Raw genomic sequence first — 13,524 nt, 5'->3', positions numbered from 1 at the left:
CTCTAACTAGGAATACTTGAGGGAGTTGTAGGGGAGGGACAAAGAACAATTGAGTCAGGCCAGGTGTGTGTGTGCGTCATGAGTGTTAAGGTGTGTGTGTGTGTCATGAGTGTTAAGGCACATTGGGTTTTTGTCCTCCCATGAATCTACTTCAAGTGTCAGTGTGCCACACACACACGTATGCAGATGAACTTGTTTTGTGAGCAAGTGTTACACTCAGTAGAAATTAAATCACAAGTTTCTTTGAAAGAAGGAAAGGTCGGCAGGACAGATGCTAGAGATTTAGAAGCGCCTAATGATTTAGCACTGGCCTAATCCTTCATCCAGTCTGTTCCTCTCTGAAGCAAACCTCTAAAGTTTACCTTTTCAATCTTTTCATGTTTGGCATGTTTACACAATCCCCCTCCTCCAGTATCGTTCTCTTCTCTACTGCAGACATTAGACTGTATTCAACTCCAGAGACGTCTTCCCATGGGTCAAAGTGAGCAGCTGATGTCATTTCCTGTTGGTGTCGCAGGAGTTTTAGAATCTCGGTTGAGTTGCGAATCAGATGATCAGACTAAAACAAGGGAGGATTAGTACTGCTCCCTCCCTCCTTCCTTTCATGGCCATCGTCTCAGTATGACCTCACAGCTCCACACCCATCAGACGCCCGGGCTAGAAACCCAGGTTGAGACGCTCCCATTGAGAGCATCCGTCGGACGGTAACGGAGCCCTGTTCTGGTCTGAAGACTAGCAGCTGGTAATGGAGGTGAATGGGTAAGTGAAGAAACCAGAGAGTAGGAATAGAGAGTGTAAGGGTGTGTGTGTGTGTAAATGGCTCTATTTTTTTAATATATGTAGATGGGCAGCCCCCCTAAGTCGCCCCCACTGTTGAGCGGCGGGGTTGAACAGCTGGATGCTAGCGCTTAGTCCGGTGTGGGAGGAGTTTAAGAGTTAAGTGCAGATGGAGGGAGTGCCGTGTAAATCTGTGATGGGGGGGTTCTATGTAAATCTGTGTTGGGGGGGGTGACGAGCATGTGTGAGAACAGAGCTGAGGGAAGAAGTGGCCTCATCTCAAATGCCAAAGGCGAGAGCGTACAATCAGGAGGTTTGGCCGGATATTCCATCTAGTATAGTCACTGAACGGTGACATGTCGGCGCATCAGTTCCAGGCTATTTGGGGATCAGACTGAGCAGGACAGTCCTCTCTGCTCACTCAATCTTCAGGCAGATGCACATGGGCTTGAATGAAAGCCAGGGACCAAAAGGATTGACGGTGAAGTAGGACGAGGGGTGAGAGAGAGAGTGTGGGATGAGATGAGACGAGACGGAGGTCGGGATGACAGACAGGTGGGGGTAGAGACTGGCGAGGCGGTTCTCCAGCTGATGGATAGTGGTTGAGAAGTCTGTAAAGCTCCTACCCTTTCATACAGAAAGAGGCTGACTGCAGGGAAGCATTATGGCAAGCAATGTCTCATCGCTGATTAGAACCAGTTATCAAGCTTTACCATCACACCCCTGAGAGGGGAGACTACTGAGCTATAATGAGAGAGACCAGCAGGACTCAGCCTCTCACCTGGAGGGTAACTCCTTATGTCTCTCTTCCTTTCCTTTTGCTGTTCTCTCTCCTCTCTCCCTTTTCAAGCTGACTGATAAGAAGATTTAATGGCAAGGAATGCTTCCATGTAAAGTGTCAACAAGGTGAATATGATTGATAAGGAGGATGCCGGAGTTAACCAACTAGTGTCATAACCAGTCACAGATTATACAATATGTATATGACTCTGGTCATAACTAACTACTTTAAGGAAGGGGATATGGGTCCTATTGGAGTTTTCATCAATGGTTTGGGTGAGCAATTCTTCTGTTGAGAAATCTCGGAATGTCAAAAGAGCTTTTTGTGAGGTTTCCTCATTGTAACCAGAGTTTACACACAGTTTCTGTGTCTATATGTACAAATGCACAACTAGCTCTGTGTGCACCTGTCTTGAGTGAATTTGCTTTTTGAGTTTTATTTTATTTTCATGATGTCCTTTAACAGTTCAGCTGAAGTCAATGGCCTGGGTTCATCTAGAGGGGGTGATGTTTGGGTGTGCTGGCTGGCGGGCGGGAGGCGGGGTGTTAATCTCCTACCATCTCTGCCTTGGGCGGGTGACTTATGATTTGTTGAGGATGTTCATGTGTAAGGTGATCGTATACCATCCCTCTAACACCCACATCTTCACTCTGTACCCCCTATGTGTGCCTGTCAGCAATGGTGTGTATGCACCCATGTGACCCAGCTTAGCACTATGACCTCTGACCTGAGTGATGTGCATCTGGGGTTGAGCCAGACAACCAATAAACACCATGCCCTTTTTTACTCCACTCATCTGTGTCATTTACATAGAAGGTTTTTGAGCTAAATGTTTGGTGTGGGATGAGGATGAATGTGTATCTGTTTCTGTATCTGTCTGTCTTTGTGAGGTGTGTGTCAGGTTTGATGGCGTGTGTGTGTGTGTGTGTTATTTGTATGCTAGTGTTCAATTCCTTCAGGTAGGCCAACCAATTGATCTCTCTCCAATCTTTCCTAATGAAAAAAGATCAATCTTTCCAAATGAAATAAAACTTGAACTCTTAAACTTGCATTGTGTTGTTGCTAGGTGTGTAAAACATAAGTGATTATTAAATTCACTCACTGATGTTGGAATTGCTAGATTACCATAAATTATTCATTACATTTGTGATAAAGCTTGATTCTTGAATGTAAATGGTAATACAATAGCGCTACCTGGTGATTGTGGTGCGCATAATTATTGCACACAGCAAGGAGTGCCTGTACCAAATCTCCAGTATGCAAGTATTAGGCCATGTAGTCTATGGATCTTCATGTCAAAATATTCACCAAATATAGGCTAAATGTCAAAGTGAACGTCTGGAATCTCGCTTTTATTTTATTTATTTCAGACTATAGAACCATTTTATTAGAGTAGCCTAGTCACTTGAACTCTGCATCCACAGACTAATGAAAACCATTACCATTATTATAATTATTATATAACGGCAAAATGAATTGAACACATAGAAATTAAATTTGTTGTCAATTTTGGTCCGATATGCATATCTTGTCATTTTGATTTATTGGGTATGCTTCGATCAATACCTTGGGGAAGTGGTCGGAAGTGCAACAGCAAGCAAGGAATCGGAGATGACTTGTCTGCCGTGGTCCGTGGACAGTAAAAGAAGCGAACACGACACGGATGGAGAGATGATGAATGATGATAGTCGACTAACGATATCATTTACTCAAGATAGCCTAACTTAACTTACACCAATTTTGGGACGTCGTTTGACTGTGCAAGTAACCAACTCATCGTAAAAAGGTAATGTTGGCTACCTAGCTACATCTCTGACATTTAGAAGCGCTCGTAGCTAGCTAACGTCGTTATATTCATTGTGCTATCTAGCTAGCACGGCTAATGTAACGTTAGTTGGCTAGGTAAGTCAGTAAGTTAGTTCACCATGCAAATGTAAGTGAATGTAACCTTACCATATATATTAATTAGCTAGCTAGGTCCTGGATAGCTATGCTAGCAAGCAAGCTATATATGCTCTTAATTGATGATGGCTAGAAATGTCGCGGGTTTCAAGCTAGCAGCTCAGTAGATGTAGCTGGCTAGGTAACGTTATTATGCGCCTGACGCTATACCTGTATTGACATTTCGTGTTGCTGGTTCTGAATTACCCTCACCGCGGGCCTATGATGCTGCTAGCTAACTAGCTAACCTTAACCTAGCGCTAGTGAGTACGACGTTTTAGCTAACGTTAGCTAGCAGTGTCACTGTGGGACATTTGTTACAGACGGTCATGAAAGACTGATTGTATGGGACGCAGCCGCCTGCCTGCCTGCGTGGCGAATCCTTAGCTGGCCGTTCAAAGCGACGGGAGCTTGTTTTCAAGAATACTGGTATATGCCCCCACTCCTTATCTCTTTGCTTAGTCAGTCAAAGACGATATACTTTGGACTATTACCCCTCTCCATCAACATAGTTAGCTTTACACAGCTAGAGATGTAAATCTGAAAGACGAGTAAGGGGAGTAGGTGTATAGTCTCCATGTTGCGTTGGCAAACAATTGCTTTAAAATAGCTCGGAGAGATCGAGTGACGACCTTATGAAAAAGCAACTAGCTATAAAGGTGTGTTTGTGTGCGTGCGCGCGCGCGCAAACCGGAATTAGTCCAGTTACTACAGGTTGATGGTGTTTTCTTTCATCTGCAGTGCTGCTACTCCTGTCACATGCTTTTACAGATTGGGCCTTCACTTACAAATAATACATACAAACACACTGCCTGTTCCATTCTGGACACACTTTACGGCGCTGACCCTTGTGAGCAGAGAGGACTTTGTATGTTGGATAAGGAGAAAGTTTAAACAGATTTAAATTTCGTTGTGGATTGAAACGCGCAGCCTACATACACACCCCGCATCGGATCTGGGTCAAAAGACTGTTCTGCGGGGAAGTGAGCCAGAGTGACAGCAGATCAATCAACCTTTGTCACTATATTGGCAGGATATTTAATCTCTTCCACTTCATCCTCTCTCCCTCCCTGCCCCTCCTAACACCCCCTCCTCTCTCCCTCTCATTCTCTCTCTCCCTCTCCCATCTCTCGCTGTCTCCTTCCAGGTGGTTGCGCTGGTTGGCGAGGCCATCGCCCCAGTGCGAGGCAGGACTCCTGTCCTACAGAAGCGCGCGATTGGCCGAAGGGAGTTGGGGGGGCGGGGAGGAGAGGCGGGGCCATGCTCCAGGCCTGAGGTGAGGCCGCGGGGAACAACAGCGCACGCAGGGCCGGGGTCGGGAGAGGGTTTTCCGCGGAGATGAAGCTGAAACAGCGTGTGGTGGTGCTGTGTGCTGTTCTCCTCCTGCTGGGCTTGGCTAAACTCTTCCTGCTGGACGGAGGGGAAGGCTCCGCAGCCAGCCGGCGAGACCTCCGGGCCTTCCGCAAGGTGGGTTCAGGCGCACACGTGCGTGTGATTGTGTAGGCCCTATGTCTGTATCCATCTGTCCAATTAAGCATTTCATTGTACATGGCACCTACCCTTATCTTGCACATAGGACACATCGACGTGAAACTTTAACTTGTTTGTATCTGCCTGTTTGTTGCCAGATGGAGGCCAGCCTGTCCCTGTCCCGTGGAGCTCGTCTCACACACACCCTGCAGTCTCCCTGGGAGGTAGCGGGCCAGTGGGTGGGTCCCAGAGAGGTGTACCCAGAGGAGACGCCTGAGCTGGCGGCAGTCCTTAGTGCCCTGAGCACGGCCAGGGTGGAGCGGGCAGACGTGGGCTACAAGGGCACACAGCTCAAGGCCCTGTTGGCACTGGACGGGGGACAGAAGGTGGTCTTCAAACCCAAGAGGTGGGCATCTATAGAGATACACATATCACCCCCACACACACACATACACAGATACAGTATCTCTTGAAGTCATATTGAGATTGCAATTCCCTCCACTCTGTGTCTCAGGTACAACAGAGACTATGTTGTTGAGGGAGAACCGTATGCAGGCTATGACAGGCACAATGCAGAAGTGGCCGCCTTTCACCTGGACAGGTATGGCATTCTTCACCTGCACCCCTTGCCTGAGTCTCCTCTCCTTGACCTACCCAATATACACCCCAACTGGTCACTGTCTGTCTGCTATATACCACAAAACTCTGGAAAACCCCGCTAATATACCTGCATATAGCTCATGTATAATGCTGTTGTACATATCCAATACATATATTTATATCTACCATTCTTATTTACCGTCTGTACATATCTGCATATACATACTCCTGTACCTGCATTTGTCTGTATATACTATATCTGTACCTTTTACCTATTGTATACATATATTTATATAATAACACTTCAACACTGTACCTGATTGCACTATACTTTACTGTTTTTGTTATTGTACTGTATTGTTATTGCACTTTACTGTTGTGTTTGCACTCTGGTTAGATGCCAAACTTATTTTCGTTGTACTGTACTTGTGCTGTATAATGACAATACATTTGAATCTTATATAATCTATATGTTGGTTGCATCTCCTCTCTTGTTTCTCGTGCAGGATACTAGGTTTCAGGAGAGCGCCCCTAGTGGTGGGTAGGTTTCTCAACCTGCGCACAGAGATCAAGCCTGTGGCCACTGATCAGCTACTGAGCACCTTCCTAATGCAAGGTTAGTATCTCAATTCAATGAGGCTTTATTGGCATGACCATACAGAATACAGTATTGCCAAAGCACACAGCACAAGGTAGTGCAATTGTATAATACAACCAAGTAACAAAATATATAATATTAAAAATTGATTAAAGCTGCTGTGCAGCGATTAGGCGGGGCCAGGCAATTCCAGACAAGTTTAGGAGCAATAAGCGAGAGAATAGGAAGACAACAAGAAAGTTGACATTCCAATGTTCATTTTGCATCAGTTGAGGATTGAACTTGTAACCTCTGACACCAAGCAACATCCTCTATCTCACTGAGCTAAATAGCAACAACTCATGTTTGGCTTGACGAATTGACTAAGCCAGTCACCAGGGTGCATGATAAGAGGTCATAATCTGTTTCATCATAAAACACTGAACGTGTGGTATATGTAAATAATGAGTGGCTGAAGCTTGCACACTGGACCGCTCGCACACTGAGCCGCTCGCACACTGAGCCGCTCGCACACTGAGCCGCTCGCACACTGAGCCGCTCGCACACTGGACCGCTCGCAGACTGGGCCGCTTGCACACTGGGCCGCTCGCACACTGGACCACTCAAGTGAAACACGCCATAGCCGCATTCGAATCCCTACCGCAGTTTTGAAAATCGGGCATACGATTCTGAATAAACGCACTTCCAACTTTGACAGGTTGGTGGCACTAGAGAGTTTGAGGTGTCAACATAGACTTGGTGACAGTGGTCACAGGACTGTCTCCGATGAGTATGCCAAGTGTGGTTTCGATACATTACAATGTTACTGAGATATGACCACACTTCCTGTTTAGCGGCTTAAAGGCCAAATTCAATTAGCTGTTACGGGCGAACGCTTTTGAAAATCCCAAATCCCTGTGAGACTTTTGTAGACATTGGTCTAGGAGAATGTGCGTAGGCATACTCGTGGAGATTGGACAAAATTCCTAGGAGGAGATGCATTTTAAAGGACATGGCCAAGATTTTGGGAAATATGTTTTCCATCTTCCCTGGGGTTAGACAAGCAGTATCAAGCATTTTCAACTCTGTGCATGCAGTATGGAGTGGTGAGACATGGACCGATTAACCTAGCTTAGCGGCATTCACTGGTACCAGGTTAGGCCAATTAGCCTACTTTCCAAATGTCACAAAACAACCCACCAATACAACTCCAAAACTATTCTGTTGAGAGTTTTTAATGTGTGTATTTACCACGTTGAGTGAACACAATTTTTAATTAAACATTTTCGTTTTCTAAGCAGAAATACTCAGAACTATTTTTTTAGAACCAGGCGTAGGGATTACACGCATCACTCCAAACGCATAGCATTGTGATTAGCTAGGTATCGAGATAAACAAACGTGCATTCCCACGAGCGAAGTGGATTGTGATCACTCAACGTGCTAAATACACGCATTAAAAACTCTAAACAGAATAGTTTTGGAGTTGTATTCGGGGTTATTTCCCCGTCCCCAATGACTGTGCCAAATGTGGCTTTGATACATTAACAATTTGCTGAGATATGATTCCATATCCTGTTTGATTGGCTGTAGTGGGCGAATGCTTTCGAGAATCGAAAATCCCTTTAAGAGTTTTGTGGACATTGCCCTAGAGAATATGCATACCGAATTTCCTGCAGATTAGTCGAAAGTCCTAGGAGGAGATGCATTTTAAGTGTTTTTCACAAAATCCAAAATGGAGTGTGCCAAATTTCACAACTTTTTACCATACAGTTCTATGGGCTGCCATAGACTCCCATGGCAGAAGAATAAATAAATACAAAATAAATAATAAGAAAAGGTACAAGAACAATGGTGGCCTACGCAGCTTCGCTGCTTATAATAATAATAATAATAATACAAAAAAGTGAATTATAAACAGTATATAGAGAAAATCAGTATAGTCTTTCATTGAGACAGATCTACTGTAGCATTGTGATATGCGGTTACAAATTCCCCTACCAGTTGTGCGGTAGCCCTGTCTTCTCCAAGAAGAGTTTTGGCTAGTAGGTCATCTGGAAGGGTGAAGAAGTTGTATTTCTTGGTCGTATCTGGGGAGGAATTCATCTCTAATTTCTTTATATTTTGGACAATTTATGAGAAAATGTTTCTGTCTCAATTTCTCCTGTTCCACATTGGATGCAAAGTGTTTTTGTTCTTTCTAAGCATGTCTTTGTATGGTGACCAGTTTCAATAGCAAGTTCAACTTGATAAACCTGTAGTTCTAGGTATGCTCTGTGTTGGTATGCATCTGAGTCAGAGTCCATCAAATGATTCTTGAATGTGATTGCTCTCTTTTGTATTTTAATTAAGAGAGGGAATTGGCCGAGCTCTACTCTGCACCCGAGGTTTGGGCAATTTCTTTGGATTTCAGTATATTTTAGCAAAATTCCAGGTGTACCTTTTCAATTGGGTTTAAATCCAAGTGGTCTTGTTTATTGGGCCCCAAATTTCACTTCCATATAAAAGGATTGGTTCAAAGAGAGCCAAATTGTTATTGGGTGGTTTCATTTGGGTAGGAAGCTTCTCATACTATAATCAGCTCTATGAGCTGTATCTGCCATCATAGCCTTGCCAAAATGAGCTGTATCTGCCAGTGCGTTCATGTCCCCAAGCACTGATTGTCAGACCATTGTGTGCAGGGCCAAGTCACGAAAGCGCAGTGAATTAGAGACTTAGCGAATGCAATGCCATAAAAGAATAAATACAAAGATAAAATAAGAATTCCTGCCTGATGCAAGGCCTTCTAAAGCGCGAGGCCCCTTTCGCCCCCCCACTAGCTGCGGTCCTGATTGTGTGGCTCAGTGTTGTCTCCCAAAACAAACTGATATTTCTTAGTTTGTGATCTTGCTTTTTTTATATCATAATTTTAGTTTTATCTACATTAAGTTTCAATTCCCAGTTTCCACAGTAGTTCTGGAGTATTTTCAAGTGTTCTTGCAGTCCTTCCTCTGTTTTTGATAGCAGCAGTAGGTCTTTCTCTCTCTGACACCCTATCCCTCTCTTCCTCATGTTTATACACGCACACACCCTAGAAGAACACAATTAGTCTCTACCATTCTCTGTTTGCCGTTGGTATGTCTTTCCTTTCATGAGAAAGACCATGTGTATTTAGACCAAAAGCCTGGTAGGAACTCTGGGACTGTAGTTCACGAGAACGCTCAAATGCTCCTGATGCTTCCTGTTCTCTGTCTCTAGGTAATAACACCTGTTTCTATGGGAAGTGCTACTACTGCAGAGAGACTGAGCCAGCGTGTGCGGAGGGGGAGATGATGGAGGGCTCCATAACCCTTTGGCTGCCCGATGTCTGGCCCCTACAGAAGCACAGGCATCCCTGGGGACGTACCTACAGAGAGGGCAAACTGGCCAGGTGTGTGTGTGCGTGCGTGCGTGAGAAACTATTTTGGTATTTGGTCCCCACAAGGATAGTGAAACAAGAAAAATCGTGCCTCCACGCTTTGATGGGCCCCACAAGGTTAGGGTTAATTTTAGGGTCAAAGGTTATGATTTAAGGCTTTAATTGATTTATGTTTTATCCATCTCTTTTTAGGGTTAGGAGTCAAAGGTTATGTTTAGGGTTAGATTTAGATTTGGGGGTTATAGGGTTAGGGTTGCGGTTAGGGTTAAGGTTATGTTTAGCGTTACGTGTACATTTTATAGCCACAGTTAGGTTTACGGGTCCCCAAAAGGATGTAAAAACAAACCTGTGTGTGTCTAGGTGGGAGTACGATGAGAGCTACTGCGAGGCAGTAAAGAAGATGCCCCCCTACGACGCTGGCCCCAGATTGTTGGACGTCATCGACACGGCCATCTTCGATTACCTCATTGGTAACGCAGACCGCCATCACTATGAGAGTTTCCAGGACGATGGAGGAGCCAGTATGCTTATCCTGCTTGACAATGCCAAAAGGTAAAAAACAATAATAATAATAATTATTATAATAAACGCCTGGGCATAGGCACGCCCAGACAGAAAAGACTTTTAAAGCCCCAGTCCGCGATCGAAAAGTAAATACATAATGTTTTGTTTTTGTTTCTGTCAGCATTTTAGTGTTGATGCACAAGGAAAAATAGTTCCTGTTGGAACTCAAGGAAATGCAGGAATAAAACATACATTTTTTCAATCTTTCAATCTATCTAGATAGATGGATATCCGTCATTGGATTCCTCTCGGCCTACAGAATCTACCTAGCCAGTTTGGAGTCAATTAGTGGGAGAATAACAGCCCATTGGGCAAACATTGACATGACTATAAAATGAAGCGGTGAGGCGAACAGCGAACTCTAGAGGGCGCTGCTGTATGGTAAATAACCATGGAAAATTTACTTTTCGATCACGGACTGGGGCCTTAAATAAATTAAATACCCCAGACATGCCTGTGAAGATACTGAGCCGCCTCTCTCCATTCTTAGTCTCGTTGATCCCCCCCTTAGCCTGACGTGTCACCAAAGTATGTCTTAGAGTGTGTCCTGTACTCTGCAGTGCCACGTAGCAGCCGAGTCTGGCTAATGTGTTCTGATGGATTCTCTGGACTGTGTGTGTCTGTGTCACACTTTGGCGGCTCAGAACTGTGATGTTCTCTGAATTGTTTTTTTTGTTGTTGCGCAGTTTTGGCAATGCAGCCCTGGATGAACGCAGCATCCTAGCCCCTCTCTATCAGTGCTGCATGTAAGTGTTCAGACACATGGACGCTCAAGCACAACTGTCTGACATTAATGCTAGTTTAGATACAAGCATTCCCCCCATGTCTCTCTTTCTCTCTCTCACTCTCCCTCCCTCTCTCTTTCTCTCCCTCCCTCCCTCTCTCTCTCACTCTCTCCCTCCCTCTCTTTCTCTCCCTCCTTCCCTCCCTCCCTCTGTCTCCCTCTCTCTCTGTCTCTCTCTCCCTCTCTCTCTATCTCCCTCCCTCTCCCTGTCCCTCTGTCTCTCTCTCTCTCAGGGTGCGTGTGTCTACGTGGAACAGGCTGAACCTGCTGAGGGGCGGGGCCCTGAGCGCAGCCATGCGCCAGGCCCTGACCTTTGACCCCATCGACCCCATCCTGGCCGAGCCTCACCTCGCCGCGCTGGACAGGCGGCTCTCCGGTGTCATAGCGACCGTCAGACAGTGCGTGGAGACGCAGGGCCCGGACAACACCCTCATAGAGGACCGCATGAACCTGCCCCACCCCTAGGCTCGGAGGCCAGAGAGAGGGCCGGAGGGACAGAGGGGACGGTGCTCCCTCGTCCCGCGTGGGGACTAAGGGTTGGCGAGGGAAGGAGCGAATCCAGTGGACCGCATCGCCTAATCCCCGGGGGATGGAGGGGATTTGAGAACCTGAACCTTCTTCTTCCGGAAACGAGAGGAGAGCTGGCAGAGGGGAGGAGAGAGAGAGAGAGAGAGAGAGAGAGGAGGAGGAGGAGGAGGGCTGACTGTGATCATGTACAGGGCCGTCTCTCTCCCATACCAAAACCCTGGAGTTAGAGGAACCTGCTGGAGGAACTGACTGATCTGAACACCAGGACTCCGCTACGGTATCCACTCTACAGCTCACCTACGTGATCCTCTCAGTGGGCCAGCCCTCCTCCTCCTTTGATCCCACCTCCTCTCTTCCTCTTCCTGGAGGTGACGACAGGTGACGAAACACACACACACACACACACACACTGTGTACCGAAACTGACGCTGGTGTCCAACCCACACTTACCTTTTCGCGAGAAGGAAGCCATGCCATAGGACACTCAGGGGACAGCAGGGGTGCAGATCTGACTGCAGACCCCGAAATGCACTGGACAGGGGGGTATGAGAGACTGACGAGGACCTGGTTATGGAGCGGGCGGGGGGTACCCAGGAGGAGAGCGGGGGGAACCCAGCTGGAGTCTATTTCTAGCCACCAGACTCCACCTCAGTTCACACAGATGGTCTCAGCTCAGTCAGTGCAGATAATAGTATGATTGAATGGTTTTTCAATTGAATTTGAATTTCTATTCACTCCCTGAGCTGACTGAATTGATATGGGAATGATTCTGATTGATATGGGAATGATTCTGAGTCCTGCCAACCAGTGTGTAAATACTGAACTAACTTAAATAGCATTACTGAGATATGGAGTATAAATATAATTATAATAATAAAGACAACTAATTTAGTTGTGTGTGTGCGTGTGAGAGAAGAATGGTGCCATACTGTTGGTGGGTATGCTACTGATGTTACAGGGACTTTGGTAACTGGTGTAATGTATGGGTAACTTTAACAATAAAACATGATCTATTTAAAAAATGTCGTTAAATGTGTCCCTTGGTTATGTACTTGACAGTGTCTCTATTGCTCACACGTCAAATGACAATGCACGTTTGTCCCGTTTTCTCAACTGTCCTATTTGTATCCCCTAGAGGGAGACATTTCTACTCGTCTCTTAACAGAGAGAACGAGAGCGAGTGTGTGGGATGACGTTATGATTTGCCTGATAAAGTTACCTACCTACCTTAACCATGGAATTTACTATTCTCTGTAACTATTAGGTTACGCGGTACATTTCGAACATCGTCGCCCTGTAACTGACCTCTCACTCCCCAGAACTAAGTTGTTTGTAGGCCTGTATTGGAATTCACCTTTGTATGTAACGGTTATGAGTCCAATCACTTTTTGATCACAGCTCTCTGCCCTTATCTCCGCCTCTCACTTGACCTTCACTAAAAATGTCATATATTTGGGATCTGGCCAATCATGATGTCTGACGCTGAGGCACTCAAATCCCCTGCGCCCGTTGAGCTGGGAGCATGAGAGAGATGAGGTGAGAAAAGATACCAGTTTCACATCTCATCAAAGCGCTGTAGCGCTCACGCCTGGCTGGGGTTTGCTCCAAATTATGTTTTGAGTTGTCTGGACATGTCACATATATATATATATATATATACTTTACACATATATAGGACACTGTGATTGGAATTATAGGCTATGATTTCAGAATTATGGAACGCAATTAGGCGCATTCAAGATATCGATATTGTACAAGTAAGTAAATTGTAGGCTATTTATAGGCCTACAGTATAGCACCTTTCACAGACGGGTCACCAAGTGCTTCACAAATCAATAAATAAAAATGGCAAAAATCACAAAAACAAGGACAAAGAAACACGAAAGAACACAGGAGGCTAGACAAAGGCTAGTCTGAAAAGATGAGTCTTTCTTCGAAGGCTCGGTCACCTTTCGTCTTGAACCGGGAACAACCAACAGGCCCTGGTCAGACGTGAGAGACCAGCTTGTGATGCAGGGGTGGAGCAGGTCACAGATGTACGCAGGTGTCTGACCATGTAGAGCGCTAAAAGTGATGACAAGAACCTTCCTAAAACTTATGGGGAGC

The 13,524-nt window shown here is 45.6% G+C and overlaps 1 protein-coding gene across 1 annotated transcript; it reads left to right on the top strand.

The window, feature by feature from the left end:
* Positions 1-4,836: 4,836 nt before the first annotated feature.
* On the top strand, positions 4,837-12,350 carry fam20b (FAM20B glycosaminoglycan xylosylkinase). Its single transcript, XM_084444288.1, has 8 exons — positions 4,837-4,966; positions 5,128-5,375; positions 5,484-5,570; positions 6,076-6,185; positions 9,383-9,554; positions 9,903-10,094; positions 10,793-10,852; positions 11,124-12,350. The coding sequence occupies exons 1-8, from the start codon at positions 4,838-4,840 to the stop codon at positions 11,353-11,355; spliced, it is 1,230 nt and encodes a 409-aa protein (XP_084300414.1). The 5' UTR covers position 4,837; the 3' UTR covers positions 11,356-12,350.
* The last annotated feature ends 1,174 nt before the right edge of the window (positions 12,351-13,524 follow it).

Source organism: Borostomias antarcticus (assembly GCF_949987555.1).
Source record: "Borostomias antarcticus genome assembly, chromosome: 10".
Lineage (NCBI taxonomy): Eukaryota > Metazoa > Chordata > Actinopteri > Stomiiformes > Stomiidae > Borostomias > Borostomias antarcticus.
This window is presented reverse-complemented; position numbering and strand designations above follow the sequence as displayed.